Raw genomic sequence first — 27,942 nt, forward strand, 5'->3', positions numbered from 1 at the left:
TTTACAATTCACAGAAATGGTTTCACCTGCATATAGATATTGTATGTTGTTGTCCACTTGTTTCTATACGTATGTATTTTTCACCCGTTTGCTCACACATAATAGTGAAATGCTTATGTTTAATTATCTTTGTTTGGCTTGTTGTCCTTGTGTATCTTTCTGAAGATTGTTGTGTGTAAGTACATTGAGAGCCACTAGAAACTGGAGTCAAATTCCTAACATACTTGGTCAATAAAGCTGATTCTGATTCTGATATCCTACTAACTTGCCTGTGTAGCCAGTGCCTGATATAGCTTGCTGCTCTGTGCCTTCACACCAACTATTAAAAACACAAGAGTCACACGGTTGCACTGGGTGACATGTTCCCACATTAACATGAAAACAGGCACAGTAGTTTGTTTTGGGTCAGTTACCCTTTCGAGGTGACGCAAATACTCACTAATGTGTATTAATCCATGGCTGAAATAGTCCCCAACGAATGCACTATTTAGTCACGTTGGACTAACCTTTGCTAAAAACTAGAGCTCAGCTGTTTTAGAAAATCATTTAGCCTTCATTAAAAATGAAACTATATATTTGTGACCATTTTTATTTATAGATTTACATCTTAAGAGGGCAGGAATGGACTTGGGTCTAAGTGTCTCAGACAAGTTAGGGAAGCATAGAGAAACAGACTCACACACTATTGGTTTCGTCTTTTTTTCTTATTGACAATAAGAGAAATATAGAATAAACCCAACCTTATGCTTTAATTAAAAGTAATAATTACACATGTAAAAATCCCTGCATTTAAACTTTTACTTTAGTAGATGTACAAAAATATGAGCAGCAAAATGTACTTTTTTTAAAGTATCAAATGTAAAAGTACTCATAACAAGGCAGATTGGCTCTTTTCAGAGTGTCATATATTATTGGATTATTACTGATGCTTTGCTGTGAAAGAACCGTTTAATACTGTAGCTGGTCAAGGTGGAGCTATTTCTAACTACTTTATACGCTTGGGTAGTTTTTAGGTAAAAAGTATTATATTTCTCTCTGCAATGTAGTGGAGTAGAAGTATAACATAGTATAAGTATAAGTATAAGTACCATTTTGATGTACATAAGCACAGCACTTCAGTAAATGTACTCACCACTGAGAATTAAATTAGGGACAACATTTGATGGAGACCTTTATTAGTTGATTTCTTACAAATGAAGAAAATCATTTTATAAAGAGAAACATTTGCAAGATTTTCATTTTTATCATAAATCACACATGCCCAAATGTGTGTTTTTCTATGTCCATTTGTCAGCTCTAAAAAGGTCCCTGATTCATGAGGCCACTTCCGAGATGTGGTGAATGTTGGACAAGGTGAGCTGTGCCTCTTGCGCTGGGTAGAAACGTCTGGAACGAAGCCACAGCCTCCCAAACACCCCCGTGATCAGCAGCAAGACGACCAGCAGCCCTGCGAGGACAAAGGTCTCCACAGGAGGGACTCCGCCTGCGTCTGCAGGGGAAGGTGGTGCCACAATTTGCATGTGAATACAGTATCTAGCATCTATGCACTTTGAAGGTTTAAAAGCTGGAGCTCTACAATCGATACAAGTTAAGAGAGATTATAGAAAAGGTAAAAACATACTCAGTTTGGGCTTTTCACTATTGTTTAGTAGTCGTCTGATTGGTCCATAAGACACTGTGTGGGACAGAGGGATGTCTCTCCGCGTCCTCATTAATCCATCTTCACTGGAACAGTTCTGGCAAATAGTAGTGAAACATGAAAGAACCAAAGATGCTATAAGCTTCACGGTCAGATAGTTGTGTATTTCAAATAAGGACAGCTTAACTGCTAGCTCACATGGCTGAAAAACAATTATAGGCTGTTGCGTCTATATTAAGGATCTGCACATAGGCTACTTGTCTGAACTGGCATCTGACTACCAGTTAGAGGAATGGGTGTTAAGCTCACTCACGGGCTGGCACAGCCCCGGCGCGTTGTGGCAGATCTGGACGTTGCAGTGAAGGAAGACGTTGCTGTAAGAGCTGCCCACAAACTTGAACATTTGAATCCTGAACATGGCCTCTGGACCCTGGCCATTCTTCAGCACACTCAGGGTTTGTTCGTTTGTCAGCAGCGGGCAGCTTAATGGGGGGGAGGGAGGGAGACAAAGAAGTCAGGGAGGCCTGGTGGTAGTGAGGTTAGAGTGAAATACTGTACTTTACAAATAGAGAAATGAGGAGGTGGGGTGGGGGGTGTATTTAACTAGTATTTACAGAACAGATTTGAGCTGGTCTGATTAATTGCAAAGTGATGAAAATAATGTAAATATTATGTGCAGCGATTCAACACAGCCATAGACAGATTTGTTTGAGTGTTTTCTTTTCCCTCATGGTGCATGTCATTGCTGTGCTGTTGCTAACAGTACCAAATACTGCCTGGTTGTCAAGGACATGCACAGCTGTTGAACTGAAACACATATGGCCTCTCAGGCAACAGTCACATGACCAGGGCGCTGAGTGTTGTTGTCTGGCCAGCTCTCTAAGCAACAAACTCTCTTATTTCAGATTTCAACAGCGCTCCCATAAGAGGACTAAGTGCTATTTGGAAGTGTGGTGAAATAACACGTCTAGACTGCACGCGGGTTTCAAAATACCGTCTATAAAGTATGTTGCGTGAATATATAAATCCTAACCCACTTATTTTGCTTTTTCTGCTGCAAGATGGAAACAGAAAAGAATATGTCTTGCCTGCTGTAAGGTTCAATCATTACATCCGTTGTGAGATGAGTTTGTTTTCTCCTGTTTGCTCATGTTACACAATACAAACTGCTTTTGTTTAAACAATCCTGAGGCAAACCTGTCTCTGATGAAGGTATACTGAATGTTGCTGTATGGATCACTAGTCGGTGTGGCCCAGCATCTCTCCATACGCAGCATCAGGTGAGCCGGTATCTATGAGACAGACAGGGTTGGGCGACAGTCGAGTAATTCTTTACACAAGGTAAATACATTTCCATAAAGGGCTACGAAAAGATGACTCATATAAGTAAACAACAGCTGTACTAAGAGGTTATATCAACATGGCAGAGAAGAGCAGCACTCAAATGACTATTTTGTCACGGGTGGAGGGTTAGATTTCCAGCATTACTTGGAACATCCTGCAACACAACATATTGCTTAATATCTTGTAACAACGTGCTTAACCCGGTCCAAAAATAGCTGTGAATAGTAAGGCAGCTATTTTTAAATGTTTGTCTGTGTTTTAAATGTGTTTTTCCCTGTAAAATGAAAATTGTTAAAACTCTGGACAGATTTTAAAAAGGCATTTCAGCCACATATGATTATATTTTACACCCGATGTAATCCATAGACAACCTGGAAAATCCGTAAACAAAAATATTCCTTCATGTTAGGTATATGAATTTAGTTTAAATGCTTTGTTTTCCTTTAATTCTTCAATTCTTTAATAAAAAAATAGCAATAGACTTTGTCAGTTCAAGTGAATTACCATGAAAACTTTCACAAAAATGTCATCATCCAGGGTCAGCGATGGCACAGTAGTCCATCTGTTCTCAAAGGCTTCGTCTTTGTACAGTAACATTGACACCGAGAAGTTCCCGTCCTCTGTGTTCAGAGTGATGGTTCTGTAAAGAGAAGATTAACAGAGCCACATGTAAACATTTTACAGTCGGATCAGGAGACGTTTAGATTTTAAAGAACACTTACCTGACGTCCACTCTAATCATGTTTTCCCCGTTTGGTTGTTGGACCATGTAGTTGATGGGGTAGCGGCACACAAATGTTATGTTAATATAGTTTCTCGTTATAATGTCCGAATCGTTATTGTGTATGGTGTTTATGAACATGATGTGTGTATCATCTGAAGCCTGAGGAGAGAAAAAAGAAAGACAAAGATGAAAGTCAACGGAAAAAGATTCAAGTAAGAGACATTTTAATTGTTGTGTGTGATATCTATACATGTTTATTTTTTATTTAATACACAAGATTATTTGTTTTGTTTTGTCCTATTTTGGGTAAGAGCCACTGCAGAAACCTGGCATGGATGTGGAGTTGAAAAAAGGAGGTACAGTATGTTAAATCGAGAAGATATCTCTCCTTACATATTTCATTTAATTTGGTCAATGAACACTTCAGCAGCACAACAACCCAGGTGAACCACTGACACTGAACTACACTCCTCTACCTTGTGTATATACTGAATTTAAATTTGTCATACAACATGTCAGTGTCTTTCCACAGTTCTGGTTCCTTCAACAGTAAGATAACTGGACAGAGGACTTTGCTAAATTGAAGTAACCTGTTCAACACTGAAGGAAATTAACTTTACCACCATACAAGGGCTGAAACAAATATTTTATTATTAAAATTATTTTCATTATCAGTTAATCCGCTGATTATTTTCTTGTTTATTTGCTTAATCATTTGATCTATAGAAAGTCAGGAAATTGGGGAAAATAGTCCATCACAATATCCTAAAGCCCAAGAAACTTCAGTTTGCTTATTTTGTCCCACCAACAGTCTAAAACCCTAAAATAATAAATTTATTATTACATGAGACAAAGAAAAGCATCATTCTCACATTTTAGAAAATAGGACTACAGAATATTTGGGATTTCTGCTTCAAAATACTTTTTTTTACAATTAATTTTCTGTAAATCTACTAATTGATTAAGTGATTAATTGACTAACCATGTTAGCTTCATAGCATTCACAATCACAAGGGACGGCTGAAGAGACAGCTGATTGATCTGGTTAGAAACAGTCAATCTAAAGTGCCTCATTTCACAGAACTGACTCCATATAACGCAAGTACTTGACATACTGTATGTGTAACAGTTCACTACATAGAGTATGTTTGACTTTATATATTGCAAGTTTTTCGAGATTTAAAACTCATTTTTCAACTGTTAGTATTAACTTGTAGTGTGGTTATAGATGTAAATGTGGTTAGAGGGCAAAATGACACATACAGTACACGTTAATGTGATTCTTGTACAGTAAATGTACAAGAAACACGTTAAAAAGTAACAAGAGGAGGAGGAGGAGTCGTTGCGGTTACTTTATATAATCTCTTTCCCAAGCTACAACTTTCACAGTTATCCTTTCACACACTGTAAATGTGAGTGATATTGTTCAATATTCTTTCTCTGGCCACTGACAGAGATAAAACCGTAAAATGGGGCCGGGTGAAAAGGTTGTGTCCATGGTTTGTTTGGGCCCCTGCTGGGTACAGATGGAGGATGGCCTCTTTGGTCACTGGAGCAGGGTGAATTGCCCCAAGCTGTAACAGTCGAGACATCTTTTACTACCTCTCGGTAAACACACAACCCCCCACCATGAGCGCCAATGACAGGTTTCTACAGCAAGCAACAGGTCATCATTACTCCATGACAGAACCCCGCTGGGACTTGCACTTATCACGGGGTGATATGAAAGCTCGGTGTCTCACAAACGCAGAGTGATTGCAGAAACATGAGCAAGGACGCTGTCACGTTTCACTGAAAATGGCTGACCTTTAAACTTGACAATTCAGTCATTTCTGCACTGACGGCAGGATTTAAAAGGTTTTAAGTTCAAGGTGAAAGACAGATTGACATCTATGACATTCTTCTCCTTTAGCAACAGCCATCTAATCCAGAGTGGGTTTACTCTCTGCAGCCTCTTTGCAATAAACCTTGTAAAACTGCTGAGGTGGAGTACTGGGAGATTTCCTCCCCTGTTGAAAGCTGCGTTAACCTTTTGCTTGCTTTACAAGAAAAACCGTCATGCATTCCAAGCAAGAAATTCAAGGGCACTTGTGCTCTGAAGGAGGGATTTATACCTTTGCCAGAGTTTAAATCTATGAGGGTGGCTGGATTAAAATAATCAGGGGGCTAGTTGGCTAATGATTTATGGCCTTCCTATTCAGTGAGCTTCAACAAATAATCATCGTTTCCATGCAAATCCTGATAATTTAGAACTACAAGGCCATTCAGGGTCCCCCCCTTCCTGCTTTGAATAAGGCTGTTATAGGGAGAACGAACAACGCCACCCTTCTTTCTTGAAATAAACGCCACTCCCCCCCATTCTTTTCTCTTTGCTCCTTTCTGTCTGGGCTCAGAGTATGTGCCTTTCTCTGTCCATCTTATTATACTAGCTATGACCTAATTCCATAGTGGTCATCCGAACACAGAGGCTCACAGTCCACATTTACGTCACTGCAGAAAAAGAAAAGTGGTGTTTCTGGCCTTAAGTTATTCAGGTTATTTTTACTCTTATGTAAAGTTCAACAAACCGACTTAAGTAGCTCCTCTTTTGGTGCTGAAAAGAGCCTGATTGGTGGGGGCCAGTTCCCCCAACAACTGTTAACATCGTAAAATAGAAAATTTATTATGATGGGGATTTTATGTTGTCAATAATGGGGATAAAGTGTAGTTTGTCTTCATGTTGGTTAAAGCTGATGTCACCTTCTTTTGTGAAGAGTTGTTCTAAATGTCTGAGTTCACGTGCAACATTTGATTAGTTGGACTCTTAAATCCTGCAGACATGGCCTGACTGAGAAATCTTCACAGACTTTAATGCAAATGTTGAGCAAAGTATTGAAGGTCATACCATTATGGTGCCGCAGTCAGAGAGATTCTTTATGCTGAAAACGTAGTCGTCTCCGACCTCGACGCCACGACACTCCGGATCATTTAAATGCAAATCCCAAACCTAAACAGAGGAAACACATTACACCCAAATTAAACAACGCTGCATTGGGAATGTCAAAGTTCTAGTTACTTTGAGGGAAATACTTTTGAATTTTGTTGGCGCTCACTTACGTTAACTGGAGGCTCTTTGCTGAGGAAAAAAGCAGTGGGAATAACAACCTCCATATGATCATTGGTGCATATGACAGTTTCATTGAGCTCTAATCAGAAAAGGATGAAAACAAATTAAAACTCATATAAAAAATATTATTTTTAGAAAATGTGAAAAGATATTGGTAATAAGTTTTTAAGAAAAACCCTAACAACCCCTTCTGGGACTTTGTGTACTCTATTATTATTACTATTATATTGCATATTAAACCCTCACGGACAATAAAAATATTTCACATAGGAAGTCTAATCACCAGTAACTTAAAGTCAGTGGTGGTTTGTAACCATGTGCATTTACTCCAATACTGTAGTATTTCCATTATTTGCTACTTTACACTTTTACTCCACCATATTTCTGAGGGAAATATTGTACTTTTTACACCACTACATTTATCTGACAGCTAAATTTACCAGTTACTTTATAAAATTAAGAGTTTACAAACAAAACACACGATGAATTCTTACAATATGATGCAGCTTGCATGGTAATGCATTAATTATAATATGTAATACAATAACTCTGCATAATGAGTACTTTAACTTGCAATAGTTAAAGTTTATTTTGCTGATAATACTTATGTACTTGTACTTAAGTAAGATTTTGAATGCAGGACTTGTAATAAAGGATCTGAATACTTAGTACCGCCACTGCTGCTGCTGTTGTGAAAGAATTTAGTAAAACTCAAATGTTTTTACTTGACTTGAAGCATCAAATTGTCCTTTTTATAAGACGATTTCAAAGCTCTGACATCCAGAGGAAACCCATGTCAAACCAATAGTCATTAATATGAAAAATTACTTTCTAATGAGGTTTCCCTTAAACAGCAGTTTGTTTGACCCTTGACACTTCATCCGCAGCGGTGTGATCTAAGGTGTGAGCTCACCCTCCTCCCCAGGCTCCAGATACACAGCCGAACTGACCATCCTCATGGTGAAGAGTAACCAGGCAAAAACCAAACTGGTGGCAGGTGCCATCTTCCTCCGGTTTCTCTTCTCCGCAGCACTTCAGCCACTCCACTGCCTTTTGGCCCTTTCCCCGAAACTCTGTGAATCTTCTGGGACTATTCACCACAGCTCACTGTCAGGACAAGACGTAGTACCCCTCTCTTACTCCAACCCTCGAAACACAGCTCTAATGAACTGGGAGCCTCCCTCCGGCCTTAAAACACCAGCTTGAATGATGTTCCCACCAACAATGAGATTCCGCACATGAATAGGGGGAACTGAGGGGAGTCCAAGGTAACACGTATGTTACCGCCTACTGCGGTGATGTCCTCTTAGTAAACATCTTACAACTGTTCCTTACTACGGGGAGCAAAAAGAAGTCTGGTAACCATGCAAAGAGAAACAACACTACTGGGCTGGCACTCTTTGTTGTCTACATCCTTTGTCTGGACATTTTAAAATCTTTACTGGTGCGGGAATCCCAGTCAGTCAGGCGAAAAGAAACTAATTACGAGTCAAGGGCAATTCAGTGATGATGCCAAGCACCTGTGAGTGTACATGTAGGGTGGAACAGAACATAAAATACTTAAGCGTGCAAACAAAACTACAATGGAAAGATTATTTTTATCACATTTTAACAACACGCTGCACGTCTGTACAGCCACACATTCATTAAACTTGTTCAGACAATTTGTAAGTGGTAATGACAAGACACTTGCTGCAATGAGGTGGAAAACCTCTTCACATTTCCCAACTTTTATGAGTTTAATTTACAAGATTAGTTTCCAAGACGCTGGATCTTGTGCTTTTTTGTCTTGTAAATTCGATGTTAGGCAGGATTGTCTGGCATTGTCTTACCAGACAAATAGCTTAAAAGAAGATTGTCTGGAAGAAGAAAATCCTACTAAAATCTCCCATTTCTCCTCCTTTTGTGAAAGGAGTAAAAGTGAGTGAAGGTCAATGGCTTCCTTCCTGGTTCCATTTTTATTACACAGTTAATGCACCGGACAAAAAGAGCTGGTCATAACAGGTTGACGCCCTGTCATAGACACACTTTTATTTCCTGAAAGTTGTGAAAACACCTCCATCAACTGATGTGATTTCAGCATTTGAATTCCTCCATTTTCAAGTGTCATAATGTACAGTGAAGTTGTGTATAAATGCACACAGTTATATTAAGATCAACACGACAACAGTACTGTACAGTCTAGTCATATACGATCATCAGACATACTTGAACAGCTTAAGTTTTGTAGTCAAGTTACAACTTTCCATCTACAACAATGACAAACAAGTGAGCCAAATAAATAAATACTCCAAAGAGTTTTAAAATTTCAGCTTGAATACAGTTAAGAAACATGACATCATCATCTGTTGTCATATTAGCTAAAATATCTTTTTTTGGAAATGCATTTGTTAACTTCATGATGCTTATATAAAAAAGTGGAATGTGCAAAATTAGAGTGTTCGTATCACCGCGGTGTACAGAGTGAGCTGTTTTTGCCTGTGTGTGCTCAGCAGGTGTCCCTCGTGTCCCGCGTGTTCAGATTCACTCCAGGGGTTCAGTGTCTTCAGTAAACAGGTCGGCCAGGTCGGCCACTGTCAGCACAGCTGCCTCCGAGTGCTTCATGGCTGTGCTGGTGTGACTAGAATGAAAAAAAAAAAAGGCATTTATCAACACTCAGCTGCTTCTCTTAAATGTCAGCTCCGAATTTAAGTGTTTCAAATGCAATAATGTCAAAATTACAATAGACTCCATCCTGTGGTTCTTACCTTTTCTCTGCAGTTTTTATCATTGCTTGCATTCTCTCTTCGATGGTGGATTTGATGAGGAATCTGTGAACAAATGTCGGTCTGGTGGACAGAGAGAAGAAAACAGAAATGAAGCACTTTTCATGACTTGCTCTGTTGAGGTAAATTAAGATAACAGCCATTCTCCCTTATAAAAGTCACAAAGGAGAGTTTGAGAATGATGTTTTTACCCCACCAATATTTTTTTTGGTTTATTTGCCTGTTAGAAGGATTTACATGATTTTAAGTTTTACGTTTTAAGTGTGTTTGTCGATTTCTTGCCAAAAATTAGATGAGAAGATTGATACCACTCAGCCAGCAGCTGCTTAGCTTAGCACAAAGACTGGAAACAGCGATAACCAGCTAGCCTGGCTCTGTCCAAAGGTAGGAAAATCCACCTACCAGCAGCATTTTTTGGGGCATCTTTGTGCCCGTATTACAGTAATTTCGTTGAATGTAGGTCACAACATCAAAACATCTACATCTGCGGGTCTAAACTTCTGGAAAAATTCTGTCCACGGACACATTTTCCTTCCTGCTTCTTACTTGGTTTGGCCAATCCGGTGCACCCTTCCTATGGCCTGGAGCTCGTGAGCTGGGTTGAGGATCGGCTCGACCAGCAACACGTGAGTCGCTTCGATGATGTTCAGCCCGTTGGAGCCCGTGTGGAGAGGAAGTAGAAGAATATTGATCTTGTCTTCGTATTTGAAGGAACTAAGATTCTCCTGGAACAATAAAGACAGTGATGCACCAGTTACAATTTCACCAGGGGAAGGTTCGACAGTTTTTATTGTAACATTTTTGCCATTTGATTAATTTGCTTGCCGTGCAAGATGGGTGGGGTTTACAAAATTAGGGTTAAGTGTGTATGAGTTTTAATTTTGACTGCTGATAGCCGACATTTACTTGTATTCAATATATTTTTTCTTGTCAAAGATCGAAGTATTCTGTGTTTTCCCCTTTGGTTTTTCCTCTTAAAGGAAACAAAATGCACCCCAAACTGATTTAATTCTTTTAAGTGGGTTAGTAGTTCTTTAATACAGGTCGACACATTGAAACCGTGGATATATTTTTGGGTTTAAATGACAACTTAATTAACAAAAAACTTGATCAATTGAGAGACATTTAAGAAAGTAAAATACAAATCTAGTTGCATGTTTCAATGATCAGAGAGAAACCTCTACCATAATATGTCATGGTTAACATGGATGGCAGATATGAGATATTTAAATGTCAAATAGTAAGTTATATTCTTGTCCAACTGTCTGTCAGCAGCATCTCACAAAAGAGATGGCCTTGAGGCAAAAGACAAAGGATTAGATTTTGGTGGTGTTCTGGATTTCCACCTATATAGGATTAGTGTTTTCTTTTTATCCCTAGGCTATGTTTTTCAGTCAAAAAAATCAATTTAACCTAAAAATAAAGTGATTGGAATGAAGTGTGACGGACGGGTGTAGCGGCAAGTTGGTGAATTGCTGTGTCGGTGGAGGATCCGCACTCACCGAGCACTTTATTAGGAACACCTGTGTAATCCAACGCAATCCAATGTAATAGCTTTACCATAAATTCTACTTTTACAAAGCTTATACATTTTCACTTTTTGTTGACATTGTCAGAAAGGTGATATGTCTACTTTCTGTTTATTACTGAGGTTGTAGTGGTTGGTTCTGTGACAACTACTTGAATTATCCTTGAGCGTAAACTCCACCTGGTGTAGTTTTGTTGCATTACATAGCCACAATAAAAGTTTGTAACAAATTATGTAGAAATGGCAACAAAAAAAAAGCAATTTCCAACCTGAAATTTGTGAATCCCATTGATTTGAGAGAATTCCATGTTGTTGTCAAATAACGCCTTAGCGATGATATCTAGGACACTCTGCCACTGTGCAGGAGAGAGAGAGAAAAAAAAAAAAAAGACAACTGGGTCAGATGCAAACTCGATATCATCAAAATAAATCTCTCACAGAGCGAGGACAGTTTACAGTTACCGTGGAGAAGACGAGACACTTGGCCCCGGGGTCGGTCACTTGGATCTTCTTCAGGGTTCTCACTACTGCCTCAACTTTTGTAGAGTGACTTCCCTGAAAGACACAGGAAGGGGAAAGTTATGCTATAGGGCTAATCAATATTTAATGGCCTGAGGAAAGCTGTGGTAAATTACATTTACACACATAACAAGGCATGAATGAATGATCATGTCCCGGATATGGTCATAAATAACATTAAAATCATTCAGGAAATCAAATACGTCTCACTTTTGTTTTTTGAAAATGAGGCAAGGTGGAACCAAATCCAGATACATAACTGACAATAAAAAAACAATATCTGTGTCTGTGTCTCTCATGAGGATGGCGATGCTGCTGACTGACCTTGACCGGGATGTCCTGGTCCTGACTGGACGACTGTGTGGTGAACACGTAGGAGATCTCTGTGTGGGACGTGGTTTGCCTACAAATGGCGCATTTGATGGCCCGGCGTCTCGAGCCAACGCTGTACTGCTCCACAATGATAGCGATGCACTCGTTACAGAAGCAGTGACCGCAAGTCAGCACTGCCCACTGGGACAGAGGGAGTGAGATGACATCATGATTGTAAAGGGAGACTTCACTTTGGGCTGTTTGATCTGCCATTTGTTGTGTTTTTTGTTTTTTTACTCATTAACTACAGTAACGTAGTTGCTTTAATTCACTTTCGTTCTGTTTTTCTGTTTTAATCTCACATCCATTCGATAGTAACGTACACAACTGCTAATTCACACGTTTTAAATTTCAAAATTAAACCCACAGATAAACAAAAAACTGCTAATTTTCTGGGTGCAGAGCTGAAACCATTAGTCAATTAACTGATTAGTCGATTGACAGAAAACAAATCGGCAACTATTTTTATCATAATTTAAGCAAAATGCAGATTATTTGATGGTTCCAGCTTCTCAAATGTGTACATTTGTTGCTTTTTCTTGTCTTAAATTACAGTTAAATAGAATATCTTTGGGTTTTGGACTTCTGGTCGGATAAAACAAGACATATGAAAATGTCATCTTAAATTACAAGAAACTGGCATTTTTCACTATTTTCAGACCTTTTATAGCCCAAATAATAAATCTTTTAATCAATACTGAAAATAATTGTTAATTGCAGCCCTCGCTGAGTGCACTGGGTGCACAGCTATCATCAAACAAATGTTTCTGCACATGTCTGACAGCACACAATGCCAAATGTTAAACACATAAATCCTGGTGGGGGATGAATCAGCTTCAGACTAGATGTAATTATAGTCCCTGGCTGGTGTTGATAAGACTGTAGCAGAGACTCTGAGGTGTTTTGTTTTTTTCTCCACTGACTGGAAGGTACATTTGGTTCAGACTGGCTCGTAGGAGAAACCTCTAATTATAGTCATAAAACCCAGCCGGTGTTTTAATATAGTCAAGTCAGTTATGAGCAAAGATGTTTCATGAAACAATCAGTAAATAGTAGTAACACTTTTACATATAAAATCAGATAGTATTTTTCAGAAATCAGGAAAACATCCAGCATCCTGATACATAAAGTCAGATTAATTAAGAAAAAACAACTTATAAAACCAACAGTAAAAAGCATCACTTCCTTACAACTCACCTCCTGTCCCAGGGGACGAGCACAGATGGGACATGGTTCTGGGTTCAGCCCTCCAGTAGACTTGTCCTGGGACTGGAACAAGGTGATTTATGTTTATTTGGAGTAAAATTATAGCACAAAGCAGCTTGAGATACAGTCCCTGAGTGAGCTAGAGAACAATGTATGTACCTTGAAGCTTCTAACAAATGTAAATTACCTTCTCCAGATTTGTGAGATACAGAAACTGGCCGAGCTTCTTTTGGAGTTGAGACTTGGCCACTGCTTGGTCGTTCAAAAGCTTGACTCTGTTCTGCTCCACCTGGAAGCAAAACAGTGGAGGGCAGAGGTTAGGAATGCAATAAAAATAGTTAAGACAGAATATTACATCCTTGGAAACTTACAGTAACAAAAAAACAATTGTGCCCGATACTGGGTCAGAGGATAGACTTGAGCTTTTAATTCCTCCACAACAGGTCTGCAGTGTTGATAACGAGTTTGCTCTCAATGGTGTAATTAATAAGGATCAAATCAGCTTTATTATTTACATGCTCATATTGGTTGGACATTTTCAAGAAAGTAAAGCTTTAGTTGTTTGATTTGCCCATTCATTACATTTATTACACTGCAGTTCATCAGGAAGCTGCAACCTTTAAAGGGCTTACTGACATCATAAACAAAATTCAGCAATTTAATGCAAAATCTGTGGAACCTGGGCTCATATTTAACGGCTAAAAGTACAAATTTAGACTTAAATGAAAGATAAAAGAAAAAATCCTTTGCTTTTACTGTACTCAGACTATTTATCAAGCTTCCTTTGACTTAAAAATGCTGGAGCTCCTGAAGTCTCTGAAGTTGTATAAGAATAGATCCTAGATGACTGCAGTACAGAAAGCTGAGTACACCTCTGTTTTCTGTGTAATTGTACAAAATATCACTTGTCATGACAAATAATACGTTAGCTGAAGCAGTATAATTAAGAATAGTTTTAGCCTATAATTTGCATTTGAACATTTAATGGGCTGTTACACCACTTTTTCTTTTTTTTTTTGCATTTATCAAGGGTGCAAACAAACAATAAGAATAAATCTGGCTTTAACCGTATTTACAATCACTTTCAGAGCATCTTCATTGTTTGTACTGGTCAGTGTGGTGCTATTACTTCTTTCTACCAACAGCAGAAAGTCTTGCGGCAGAATTTTGTTTCTGTTTCAGCCAATTTCTTATTATGTCATCCATATTTAGACGTTATTACATTATAAATATATTAGATTGTTGGAAAAATGGAATCTTACCGTGTTTGTTCTTGCACAAGTAACCACTGAATACACTGTAAGGATTTTTATTTTTACACTATGGCTTATGTCAGGTCAATCCTTATCTCTGATCACTTGAGAGCTGCTCTTAAAGAGACTATTATTACACTTCGCTGTAAATAGTAGTCACTTGATAAATATGTCTTATTGTTCACACTCAGCAAAGAAATTTTTTACTCAAAGTATGACTCTTTAGTTCTATGACTATGACTCTTTAATTGTGTCAAAGGGTCCTGTGGCCCTCTTTTGAATCAACTGATCGAGACGTACGGGTCTCGACTGCACATCAATCATTAGAGATGTTGATGACTTAGTGTGAAAATTAAGTATATGCATAAACACATACGCTTTTGATGATTTTACAGCCCTAACGACAGGATGAGCACGCTGTAATAACAAAAGCGTGTCACTGTCACTGAAACTGACCTCATGCGGCTCAATGATGTGCAGCAGTTTCGGCTTCGGCTCATCGGGCAGACGAACACGAAGCCTCTCGGTGGCCATACCCAGCTCATCGATGGCCGACACGTGATTCCGCAGAACCATCCAGTACTCATGCAGCACCTGAGGAGGGACGCAGGCGACTTTTAAAGGGGCGACACGTATAATTCTAACAGCTCACAAAATGACCAGGGCACTCTGCGGGAGGGTGATCGTTGATAAATACCAATCATTCAGTGATTAATACACAGGTGGTTGAGGTTTCTGGGTGTGTGTTCAAAAATATACCACTGGGAGGGTGAGTAGTATTTTTAATCTAATTAACATTTTATGATGTACTCCATATTTACAAAATGCAGTGTAAAATGTCAAAAACAAATAAACATCCATGAGAGAATTAGTTTTTCTAAACCCTTCAGTTTCTAGTTTCTGGAAATACAACACTTTTGACATATTGAACCTAAAGTAAATATTTGTTTGTTTCTAACAATGACACATTATTGTCTTCAGCGGTTCTAATCCAAATTAAAATGTGGCAGCAGGGGAATGTACAACATTACCGCTTGCTTGAAAAGAATCTATTGTTTATTGCAAAGCTTGAAAATGAAGACAGGGGTTGTAAACCGTGTGTACAAACCTTGTACTCCTTCTTCCAGTTCTCAAACAGCTCCATGAAAGTGTTGCCCTCCTCCACCAGCTCCGGGTCCATCCGCTTAGCTTTGGCGAAGGACAAGATGGCCTTCAGAGTTCGCTCAGTCTCACTGACTGCCCACAGACCTCGGCTGGTGGTAGGAAGACGGTCGTCCACCAGCCCTTCTTCATCCTCGATCATTTCTTCAAAGATGGCTGTCTGACCTTTCACCCTGTCAGGGAATTTGTCTGATTAATCACCAATAGATTGTCATACTATTTCAGTAATAGTCTGACAGGTTTAAAAATGATTGCTCTACTTACGTGTGAGAAAACAGCTTGGACTCATAATCTGTGAAAAGTTCGTCTGCTTTGCAAAAAACGCAACTAAAATAAGACAAGAGAGAGAGAGAGGAGTGTTAGTTATGATAGAAAATAAGCTTCACAGTACTTGAGGCTTGTGAAAGACATTTAAAAGCAACGATGAGCAGATGAGATGTTGAAATTCTTGGTTTTTGAAGTGAAAAAAGGCCATAAATTCCTGAAATGAAGCCTGAGATAATGTCTTACTTGTTGAGCGGCAGTCTCATAGGCCTGAGGTGACAGATGGTGGCCTCGTCGATCACTTTTTTCGAAGCCGGACCTTCAAGGCTCTTCACCGCTTCTTGAACAGTCTTTTGTGATTTCATCAGATCTTGCATTTGTGTGGTGAGGATGAACTGCAGACCACAGCCGTCACGGAACCTGCAGAACAACCCGGCTTCTGTTAGCACATGTTTGTGTATGGATAACTACTGACTGCCGTCTTATTTTGCCAAACAAAATAGTTTACTTGTCAGCCATGGAGAGCTTGTGGGGTTGTTGTTTGTAGCTGCATGTCAGCTCGTTCTTGACGCGGGACACCAGATCGTCATCGGTGGAGCACCGGATCGCCCTCTGAATAACATCCAGCCACCAGGGAGAGTTCAGCTTGACCTGGACAAATACAGTTATTAACGTTAATTTTTTAAATTTAATCTATCAAAAACTAAACTCAAGCCCAAGGTAAACTTCATTTGTTCGTGGAAGTCAAATAGTCTCACAGATAGGTAATAAAAAACTGATTAAAAAAGCGAAACATCATAAAACAAACATCCCTAAATGTGGATGGTGATTAGAAGTCCATGTTGGACGGTTACTGAGTATTCTGACTGCTGGAGGAGCCTGCAAATAATAACATCCTCAGACAATACACTTTTTATTATGACTCATACAATTAAACTTATATTACGGTCTGTGAAAAGCTCAATACAAGCCTGATCCAGGGTGATTCAGGTAAAAACATCTGCATTAGACCACCCATTATAGAATTTAAAACTTAATATTTATATAAAATAATTCAATTACACCTGTTCTTTGTGAGAGGCTGTGAATATGAGTATGATGCAAATTAGTACAATTGTTTACTTGCTTTAATTTTCTGCTTTGTTTCCTACTGTACTGTTTTGTTTTTAAGTTGCACAGTTGTTTTTCTTTCTCTAAATTGTTTGTTTAATTACTTACAGAACAAAATAAATTAGAATTTCAATTAATTTTACCAATTAATTTGGTAAATTTTCTGGGCTATTTAGACAGGTTTAACTGCAGGTTTATGACTGATGTTTTGTTTTTATAGAAGGATAATTTTGGGGCAATATATTAGCCTACAAATATGGACTTAAAAAAGTAGTATACAACAAACTGGATATTAACTTGACAGACAATCTGTTATTATATGGAGCACAGTTTGCCTGAGCGTAGATGTAAAGGGTGTTCTCACTTTGCGTTTCAGCTCTTTGATGTTCTGTAACACCGGCTGCAGAGCCTGATGGGCGTCCGCCACCTCAGAGTCGTACTTGGTCATGTAGTGCTGTCGCAGCTGCTCAGCCTACAGACACAGAGTGACAGAAAACACAACACTCAGGAGATTCTTATATAAAAAATAAATTACACTTGAAACTAATAAAAAAAGACCTTAAAAAGCATGCACGAACTGGAGAGATAGTTCAGGATTATTCTAAAGGCTCCACATGCAAATTTTTCATTGGGTTAAATGTGTTTTGATGGAGACCAGACATTTATTAATTACCTCCTCACTTAGTCGGTCATCTCGCAGCGTAGGAGGTATCCCAGGATGCTTTGCACTCAGCAGTTCCATTAAATTGTGGGTAGCATGAAGCCTCTGTTTTACCACAATTATAAAAGTAGTCAGATCAGGCAAAAGTAATCAGACATTTTTATGTTTATACATAGAAAATATAACCATCAGGAATCAATACATAACCAAGAACTTAGCTACTGTCTTTTAAATCTCATTTGATGCTGTCAGTCCATCCTTTTGAGCAGACATCTGTTTTGTCAGGTTGATTTACAAATGAAATCCTTCATATGTTAATTACAGACAAATGTAACAAGACTGATGAATGGGATGAAGTTATATACCTGTAATGAATCTGTTTTCAGTCTGCCTTTGTGCTCCTCTGATGAACGAAGCACTTCTCTATACATCTCTGCCGCCTCTACAAACTCATCTGCAGGCGGCAAAAAGGGAACGGTCATCATTAGTGACACTCAATATGTCCGTCACATGTGGAGTTAATGAGATGTGCTATACAAACTTCCCCATTACACTCAGACACATTATACATATCGCCTTACTGAGACCTCAGACTACAAAACATCTCGTTACAAAAAGTGTTGGGAGACACAAAGATGAGATCATGGCTTCTGTTTTGTTTGAACTGATTCCCATGGGAAAATCAGAGCAGAGTGCACACAAGTACAGGAGTGGGGCTTTATACTTCTGATGATGTGGATTCCAGCCAGGCCATTGAGAGCGCACACCAATTGTCTGTGAGCTTCTTCACACTCCACTCGACATTTCTTCTGCAGGGACTTCAGGAGCTCCTCCATCGTCATGGTGCTGGGGAGGGGAGGCACGCCACAGAGAAACCCACTTAACAACCTCTCCAATGCAGATTACACAGAATGGGTCAACTTTAAATAAACACAACTGCACACTGTTTAATTGACAAAAAGCTTGCTGCGGTCTATTACCGTTACTAATGCTGCGATATTCCTTTCAGTCTAGCAAGATTGTTAATTAACCGCTGCAGCTGCCTTCAGAAAAAGACATCTATCCTCGCCTACAAGCGCCTTGAAAACATAATACCAAGTGTCATTATGCTCAGATATACCTTTTCTGCAGAGGCAGGAACTCCCCCCTCACAGCCTGGGGATGGCAGCAGGCCTGGCGCAGCCTCAGCAGCGGACACAGGATGGTGTTGACGGTGCGGCGGTCGAGGCTGCCAAGTTTCAGGCTCCAGTCGGAGATCTTCCTGAGTTTGACCAGAGCGTCCTGGGAGCAGACTTCATGCTGACGGTGGTAGAAATGACCCTCAACGGGGGAGAAGTGTAGCCAGTGCACCTCCTCTGTCTGAGGGGGAATCTGGATCTGGAAAAACAGAGGCAGAAAAAAGAATAATCAAACACACTTTAACTACATTTAAACTAACTACATCAGGAAGAATGTCTTTTTTGGTTGACTTAAACTATTGATTGTTAGAATTGGTAATAATAACGCTAAAAAGAGATGAGATGCTAAAATTTTATAGTCATACCTGATCAATTACGTCTTTTTTAGCCGATCGCCATAATAGTTGAGCAATTACGTAGTATAGCGGCTCTGTGTTTCCACGGCGATAAGGGCGATAGAGCAGCTGGTCCCACCAGTGTTTTACCCAGTATGGGTCGACTCCCAGGAAAAGTATGAGGCCGTACAGATCTAGACAGAGAACAAACTCGATTTAGGAAAGAACATTTTGTTACTATTATGATTTGTTTTTCTCATGCAGACTTTCATGATACTTCAAAATTGTAGAGAGCCTGAAGATAATATTTCGTCATATTTTGAAATTCTTCATATTACCCTCTAAGCCTCTCTGGACAGGAGTGCCGCTGACACACCAGCGGTTGACAGACGCAAGACGCAGAGCCATTTCTGCAGCCTGTCAGGAAAAGAGATGGGAGTATAAACAAAGTTTCAACAAACTGAAATAAAACTCTATAAAATACATTGTTTAGTATCTCAGAAACAAAGTATGAATTAACAAGGTCCCTTAACAAAAGAAAACAACATCCGAGTATTACATGGAAAAACTAGCCTCAGGAACCTTTGGACTATACTCCGTGAAAGACAAAAAGCCTCATTATCTTGTAGTGTAACTGGATTCCCTTAAACTCACCTTCGCGGTGGGACATTCAACCATCTGAGCCTCGTCTAGACAGATGCGCCACCACTCCACAGCCACCAGAGGACTGGGCACGGCCATGTAGCGCTTCTGGTTGCGGAAGCGTCGTCCGTCTTTGCTGTTGCTGTGGGGAATGTCGACGTAGTTGAGCTCCGACCGCAGCACGTCGTAGGTGGTGATGACCACATCCTGCTCAGCGAGCATATGAGGCTGGATGAATCCATGCTTCTTTACACCCTGATACACCTGAGAGAAAAGGAGTTAGGTTTGTTAGTAAAGTACTTCATGCTTTGTCAAAAGGTGATTTTCAGAATGAAGTCGAGCCAATTTTTATGTATATAGAACAATATCTCAAATAACAAATCAACATCCTCTATCCTTCAACCCTCCATTTAAATAAGGAAAAACTCTCCAGAAAATCCTTTAACAGGGAAAAAATGTAAGAAACCTCAGGAAGAGCAACAGAGGTTAAAATAATAGAGACTGAGATAAAGAGGACAGAAGTGTATACATGCATTAAGAAAGAATAAAATCCAGCCAAGTGGCACTCAGGGACCTGTTAAAGCATGAATGAAACTGTCTTAAACTAAATGTACCAAATTTCAACCATGTGTAAAAAACATAACAGCTGCAATAAATGGAACGTAAAGAAAGCATCTGCGGCAGAGAACACAACAGCACACTTATCCGCCTTAACTGTGTAAAACATTTGAGTTGAAGGGCTGCGTGTAAGTACTTCTAACTATTAATGTTATGTATTATGACTTGTTAGCTCTCATTAAACACACAGGCTGCAAATATCACTCTTCTACCTGCCTACCAAGCACACTAAGTAATGGCATCTCAGGGTTAGGGATCTGCTTTGGTGCTACTATCCATGACAGAAATGTGTGTATTTGTGATATTTTGGTGGTCTGAGGCCCTGCGGTGGTCCTTAAGAGGTTTCCAAGAGTTTTCAATGGATAAAAGAACAGCATAATTGGCTTCCAACTACACTGCTCAAGTCAGATTTAGAACAGGTTTCTATTGAATTCAACCCTTTTGAGCTGGAGAAACTCATTTTTAAAAGTTCTACAGAAAATATATCCATTTCTAGTTCGATATTAAACCAAAAAAGTGAGAAATAACATAACATCTGGCACTAAGGTGCACAGATTTTGGATTCAAATAAAAACATCTATCAAAAGACTCCATCTACTTTCTCACCAGCACTCGGAGTGAGGAGGACCTGATGTGCCGGTTGATCTCCTCCACCCACTGGTGGCAGATGGAGCTCGGGGAGATGATGAGGGTTGCACCAGTGGACACGGGTTTCATGGCTACCAGGCAGTGGGGGCAGTAGAAAGGCGTCGTTTCAAGGCTTTCCTCTTTGTAGTTAACACAGTCCGCATGCTGCCACAGCTGACAGTTCATACACTGGACGCGGGCCTTGTAGTCAATGATGCCTAGTTCGCCGCAGATGCACTCAAAGCGGTAGTCTGGGGTGTTGAAAGGGACGACAGACGCTCTGGTGGGGGGTTCTGTGTCCTCCTGTGAGTCAGACTGTGGAGCTTCTCCCCTTTCTACAGGCGGATCATACATTCTCTGCACGTGCTGTGTGCCCGACTCACTTTTATCCTGAGACTGTAAGGCTGCCGTGGACACATCCAGCGTGTCATCTGACTGATCCGCTTTCTCATTCAGACTTTCATCCCATTCCGTCTTTGTTTGGGTTTCCTCGGGTTCAGGACAGTCAGAGGTAGGAGAGTGCAGATCTCTTTGATCTTCCGTAAGTGAGTTTTGCAGAGCTGCTTCTGCTTTCTCCTTTGCTCGTCTCTGAAACGTTTTCCTGGGCGTGCTCTCTGTGTTTTTTATATTCTAACAAAGAGGAGAACAGACAACTTAGACAACACAACAAGGTGTCATTTGTAGCATAAAACAATCACATTAAAAGCTATTTATTCTTACAGATTTGGATGCTCCTGCTAATGTCTTCTTTGTTTCTTTATATTTCTTTCCCAGCTTGAACGACCCGGCCAAGCCACGACCTTTGACCCTGTCAACCAGGCCTTCATCTATCAGCTTTGCCAGCGTTTTCCTGATGTGGTTGCGGTTCTTTAAGAGGTCATAACCATAAGTGGCACGGATGTAGGTGAAAACTGCATTGACTGAGGCTCCTTTGCCAGATCTCATTTCCTTTATTGCTGTGAGCAGCATGACACGAACAGCTGCAGGAAAATGACAAAAACATCTTGTAAAATCAAACCACAACGCCAAGAAAACTTGTGTTGTCTGAGAGCACTGTGAGTGACATACTTGGGTAGGATATTTTTATTTTAGGTTGAGCTTCGGACTTGCAGTGGATAACTTTCTTTCTTTCTAGTGGAGGAGGAGGTACGAAGTAATTCACAGATTTTCCCTACAAAACCAGAAGAGAAAGGATTTAAGTAAATAACATTTGACGTTTTCACAATTTACCCGATGCCTTTGAGATAAATCATACATCATATACAACTGTTGATAATCATCTATAACACAACTGTGGTAAAAAAAAAATGAGATAAAAAATATTGCACTAGTGAGATTTATTTTTAACTGGAGTTGCCTACTGTTCCTCACCACAGGCAGGGTGAGGGCCTCCTGTTCCAGGTCCTGCCGGGTGTGAAACAGAATGAGAGCCAGAACTTCCACCGTCTTTCCAAGCCCCATCTCATCAGCCAGGATCCCACCAGGCCACTCGACACCAGCCAGAGGAAACTCTCGGATTAAGCTGAAAGAAAAAGAATAAGTACTATGATGAAAATCTACGATACCTGGTTAAAGTATTGCTGGGAATATCCATTTGATATTTGCAACAAAACACAAGTAGCTACACATCCACAGAAAGATGTGATGATAGCAGTTATAAAGGGTCAATTCAACCACTAAGACACATTTTCACCTACTGGTGTCTCGCCATGCAAATAACTTCGGTTTTATGTGTTAAGGTTTTGACATATCTGCCTCTAAAACCTCTTCCGCAGCCCCTATGAAGTGGAAGTGAATTATTCTTGGAGCTCAAACAATTAACTCAACAGCAATGTGTTTTTCTGAATACACCATCCTCGAAATTATCTGCATGGGTACCACAAGAAGTAAGTGAGAAAAAATGTGTTTTTTGGGTTTTTTTTTTGTGATTTTGGTGAAATGACTCTTTAACATGAAGGGATCAAGTCCTTACCAGCCGGTAAATGGGTTGTAGAACAACTTCTTGCCACACAAAGTGACCAACTCCCGCCAGAGGAAATGCAGTAATGGTTCTGGAAAGAAATAGTAAATATCTCACTTGCAAAGCTTCAGCAAGATAATTTCTGTTCTTACTGAACCCGACAGTCAAAAAATGTATGTTACGCTTTAGAAAACTGTTGGCAATTTAAGAAATATTAATATATACTGTACATGATATGTACTTAATGGGCTACAGAGTGTAAAACTAATGTGTTCCACTAAGCTCCCCCAACAATCTCAAGTGTTCAATGACAGATTAACTGTGAAGATTACTACATCCAACAGTCAATATATCTACTCGAGAAAGGTTAATGTGGTGTGCCCCGGTATCCCTACCACATAACCATTAACCACAACGTCCACGGTTCATATGTCATATCCTTCACTCAGGTTTCCTGATGTTTGCAGCAGGGAAATCGGGGCATCGATGTGCAACTGTACTTCAGAAGATGAACAAACCTTTTGGTGAAGTATTCTTGGATTTCTCTCTCCTCAGCATCCAGTTGACGGCCTGACTCTGATAGGGTCTGAGCACAGGAATAAGAGCTTTGTGTTGGACGTCATAGGTCACATCCTGGCTCTCTGTCTGGTGCAGATGCCTGACGTAGTCATAAAGCTCCTCGATGTTCTGCCTCTCCAGGTCGGTGTCACATTCCTCTTCATCATTCTCCACCACTTCTACACGGAAAACATCACAGAGAAAAAGAAGTATTGCTGGACAAGAAGGTTATATATCTCAACCCCACACTGCTTTCATTTTAAGCTTCACGATGAAGTCACAGCATGAGTCAGACATTAAGACCAGACACTTACCGGGGATAATGAAGTCGTAGAAATACTCCATTAACTTCTGCATCAGTTGATTCGCTTTCTTAAGCCGAGCATTTCCCTCACTGAGAAACTCAGGTTTCCCGAGCCCAGTTTCCACCAAGTAAATCCCCACCTGCCAGAAACAAACAAACAACAGCTGAAGTAACAAATGTCAAATTACAACATCGTTGCCATCTCAACCTACGACGACAACAGTTGATTTGACTGATTGGGACAACATCTGTGAGGATGAATAATGATTAAAAGGTGACATTTGTTGCATCACCCTCGCCCTTCATTTCTTGTTAATTTTCTACTATCAACTCTCTAATAAAGGCATAAATGTCCAAAAACATCTGGATGAAAAAAAAGAAAGCCTGCAGATGGTTAGCAAGACGTCTACTTCATAAACACAAGAAGAGCAATATGTAGTCCATTTTAAAGCAGGTATATAACCATATAAACAATGTAAAACTAAATATTTTCTTTGTTTTCTTGATCTGGAGGTGAGACATGTAATGTTTGGACATAGAAAAACTAATGACTGACAACCAGAATTAAAGTTAAGATGGTTAGATACAATCATTAATGTTTTTAAAATATTACATGACATATTTCAGGTAGCATTTTTTCTTACAATCGAGTGTAATGACTGAAATGATACAGATAAATTTGCAGTTTTGTTTGTTTTCATAATTTGTACTACAACATCTTGCACACACATGCAGTATTACCATAAACGTTTGCTGTTAATCATATGTTTATATAACTATCAGATGATGAATCTAAACATTAAACAAAGTAAAACTGTTCTCGAGAGAATATTTTTCATTCTATCCCATCAGAAATGTCATTCATACCCTGAGTGACTCCTCTTTTTCCTGGTGACAGAGCTGCACCACCCTCCTCTTCTGCAGCCAGTCGAGGTCCTCCAGTGGGATCCTGCTGAGACTGTACTCCACCGTGCAAGTGTCCTCATCACGTCTCCACTGCTGCCCCGAGCTCTCATCACAGCTGCTGTAACTGAGGCAGAGCTGGTCACCCATCCTGTGGAGCTCGAACGCTCTCTGTTCACAGTCAGATGGGAGCCAAGCCGGCCGGACACTGAACTCCCCGATGAGCGCCTTCCACGTGTGACTCAGTTTTGACGCCGGCAGCACCGTGAGTGCCAGAGAGGCTGAGGCAGAGGTGCAGTCCGATGATGTGCCGGGAAGTTCGTCTGCAAACTGGACAGAGCGAGTGCAGGTGGCCTCTGAGATGTCCTCGCTGGCGGAGAGGAAGGAGCTGCTGGGAGCGGGTTCGACAGGAAGAATGGAGCAGGTTGGTGTCTGGTCATCATCACCCTGGATCACCTCAGTCCTCCGGTCCTCCAGCATGTTCCAGTTCAACTTCTTTTTGGCCTCTTCATCCACCCTCACAGGAGGGGCCCTCTTTCTACGGCTACTCATGGTTATATTCTACAAGGAAAGCAAATAATTTATTTATTACAAAGGCAATTCTACTTAAAATGTATTAATATTGTCCTTTTTTAAAACCAGACAGGCCACTGATGACAGTTTTCGAATATCAAAATCAAAATATCTTGGCAGTCAAAACCCCTTTAAGTGAAGCAATATTTACTCGTGACCCCTAAAACAGGCTTCCTGAATGGGTCAATGAAAAAACTCTGAAAAAAGGAGAGGAGCTATGAAATGCAAAAAAGTGAGAGAACATATGTGCACAAGTACAGCACTACATGACATGAAGAACACAAAGAAGGCTTGGATGAGCAGCTACTCTGGATTGCCACATGTTTCAAGCTTGGAGCTCTTCCTCAGGCAGCATCGATGCTTTGTGCACATATTGAACATATTAAATTCTCTCACTTTCCTCCTTTTTCAAAAGATTTTTTAAAAGCCTAAAGAGAAAAAATATATACAGCACTGTGCAAAAAGTTTTAGGCACTTTAGATGTTTAGATTCTTATCAAGTATGCTATACCATCAGGGAGGCACGTGATCAGCCCCAAATTCATTCTGCAGCATGACAATGACCCCAAACATACAGCCAGGGTCATAAAGAACTATCTTCATTGACAAGAAGAACAAGGAGTCCTGCTACAGATGGTTTGGCCCCAACAGAGTCCTGATCTCAACATCATGGGATTACATGAAGAGACAGATGCAACTGAGACGCCTAAATCCACAGTGGCAACTTCTCCAAGAACAATCAACCTGCTGAATACTGTGAAAAGTTGTGTGCAGGTGTGCTGAGGAGAACTGCTGCTGTTTTAAAGGCAAAGCGTGCTCACACCAAATATTGATTTGATTTAGGTTTTCTCTGTTTACTAAACTTTGTTGTGTGATAAATAAAAATGATCATAGCATCCTCACTTTACTTTTAGTGCCTAACACTTTTGCACAGTACTGTAAATATTCAGTATTTCACAAGAAAAAGCAGAATTTAGATAAAAGTCAGAGGAAATAAACCAAATTTTGTGCAACACATTTTATTTCTTATTTCTCAAATCATTTGGGGATTTTAAGATTTTATTTTAGGTTGCCTTGCAGTTCCACTCATGCAGACACTAAGATTTTCCAAATTCAGACATGTTATTAAAGGATGGATTCACAATTTTTCAAGTCTGTCTTAAAACAACAATCAGGTGTCCATATGAACACTGAAAGAGGTTTTCTTGTAATCATTCCTCCTGTTCATACCAACCATTACAAGATCCCCTTCAAATATGCTTTCAATGTAAGTGAATGGAAGTCATGGGAGCCCAGAATCCTCATTTTGTGCAAAAATGCATTTAAAAGTTTATCTGAAGCTTACATGAGGCCTCAGTAGTCTGAGTTAGTCATATCAAGTGGATATCTGCCACATTTACAGTCTTTTTAGCATCAATTTCCCTCTTTGTGTTTCCTCAGATAGTGTTTCCCTGTTGGACTGTGGTGGAAGGATAGTAACAAAAAGAGGGACTTTGGCACTAAAAAGACCGTAACATTGAAAGATATCTACTTGATTTGACTAATTTGGACTTCTGAAGCTTCATATTAGCTTCAGATAAACTTTCAAATGCATTTTTGCACAGAAGGAGGCTTGTAGATTTCGGCCTCCATCACTTACATTGTAAGTGCATTATGAAGGGATCTTCTAATGGTCAGTATGAACAAGAGGAAAGATTTTGGCACGAAAAATCTATTTCAGAGTTCATTTGGGCACCTGACTGTTGTTTTAAGACAGACTTGAAAAAATTGTGAACCCGTCCTATAAATAGTGGCTTATTACCACACTGAACTAATGGTTTATCAATATTATATTAGAGACATTTGCTAGTTGATATATCTGCGTTTTCAGTGGCATCCTGTATCTTTATCTACACCAGCTAATGTCGCTGCTTGTGTATTAGAGGTATTATTATCAAGCTTTAGTTCACATGTAATGCAACTAGCTAACAAGTTACTGTTTTTAAAAGTTCAAACAGACATCAGCGCTAATTTATATGAACATCGTTACGTTAAACAATGAAACACTTCATTTCGCGGCATATTTTATCATTTGAATCAGATAAAAACGAGCACATTTACTTTTTAAGGCCGCTCCGACTTCTATCGCTGTGTTATTAAACGTTTCATATCCCTGCAGATCCGGATAATCTGGCTGAAATGCACCAAAACACACTTCATTACCGACTCCGGTTGTTGCTGTTCGCCATTTTTAAATACAGGAAGTGAGGTCTTCTTCTTCTTCGTCTTCTTGTTTTACGGCGGTTGGCATCAAGCTCATTGGCGCATTACCGTCACCTTTTGCTCCGGAGTGTGACTCAGACAATAGACTTGCACTCTAAATCCCTACATAAACAAACAAAGAAACAAAGAAACAAAAAACAAATAAATAATATGAAATTATTTGATATTATTGTCTTTGTATTTTGTATTTTTAGTCACAAGACTTTTATATTTTGTATTATAATTTCAAATCTCTCAGGTTTCAGTTAGTGCTGTCAAAGCTTTTCGCCACTTTATTACTATGCTATTATGAAAACCAAGTCATATTTAAATGTCCTTATTCTATATGAAA

The 27,942-nt window shown here is 39.6% G+C and overlaps 2 protein-coding genes across 2 annotated transcripts; both read right to left on the reverse strand.

The window, feature by feature from the left end:
- Positions 1–1,158: 1,158 nt before the first annotated feature.
- On the reverse strand, positions 1,159–8,703 carry si:dkeyp-110a12.4 (uromodulin). The gene is made up of 9 exons (XM_044374342.1): positions 7,727–8,703; positions 6,804–6,892; positions 6,592–6,693; positions 3,706–3,866; positions 3,488–3,623; positions 2,837–2,931; positions 1,953–2,121; positions 1,622–1,736; positions 1,159–1,489 (listed from the first exon to the last, which is right to left on the reverse strand). Exons 1-9 carry the CDS (start codon positions 7,815–7,817, stop codon positions 1,314–1,316), a joined length of 1,134 nt encoding a protein of 377 aa, XP_044230277.1. The 5' UTR covers positions 7,818–8,703; the 3' UTR covers positions 1,159–1,313.
- Positions 8,704–8,803: 100 nt separating this feature from the next.
- On the reverse strand, positions 8,804–27,597 carry shprh (SNF2 histone linker PHD RING helicase). Its single transcript, XM_044374252.1, has 30 exons — positions 27,450–27,597; positions 24,742–25,338; positions 23,885–24,014; positions 23,531–23,749; positions 23,025–23,103; positions 22,424–22,574; positions 22,121–22,223; positions 21,773–22,032; positions 21,032–21,682; positions 19,820–20,071; positions 19,504–19,582; positions 19,196–19,359; positions 18,773–19,029; positions 18,377–18,498; positions 18,018–18,106; positions 17,665–17,757; positions 17,356–17,463; positions 16,390–16,532; positions 16,128–16,301; positions 15,882–15,944; positions 15,565–15,790; positions 14,913–15,050; positions 13,391–13,492; positions 13,195–13,266; positions 11,950–12,138; positions 11,569–11,661; positions 11,376–11,462; positions 10,125–10,303; positions 9,561–9,641; positions 8,804–9,433 (listed from the first exon to the last, which is right to left on the reverse strand). The coding sequence occupies exons 2-30, from the start codon at positions 25,327–25,329 to the stop codon at positions 9,337–9,339; spliced, it is 4,989 nt and encodes a 1,662-aa protein (XP_044230187.1). The 5' UTR covers positions 25,330–25,338; positions 27,450–27,597; the 3' UTR covers positions 8,804–9,336.
- Positions 27,598–27,942: the final 345 nt, after the last annotated feature.

This window comes from Thunnus albacares, chromosome 15 (assembly GCF_914725855.1).
Source record: "Thunnus albacares chromosome 15, fThuAlb1.1, whole genome shotgun sequence".
Taxonomy (NCBI): Eukaryota; Metazoa; Chordata; class Actinopteri; order Scombriformes; family Scombridae; genus Thunnus; species Thunnus albacares.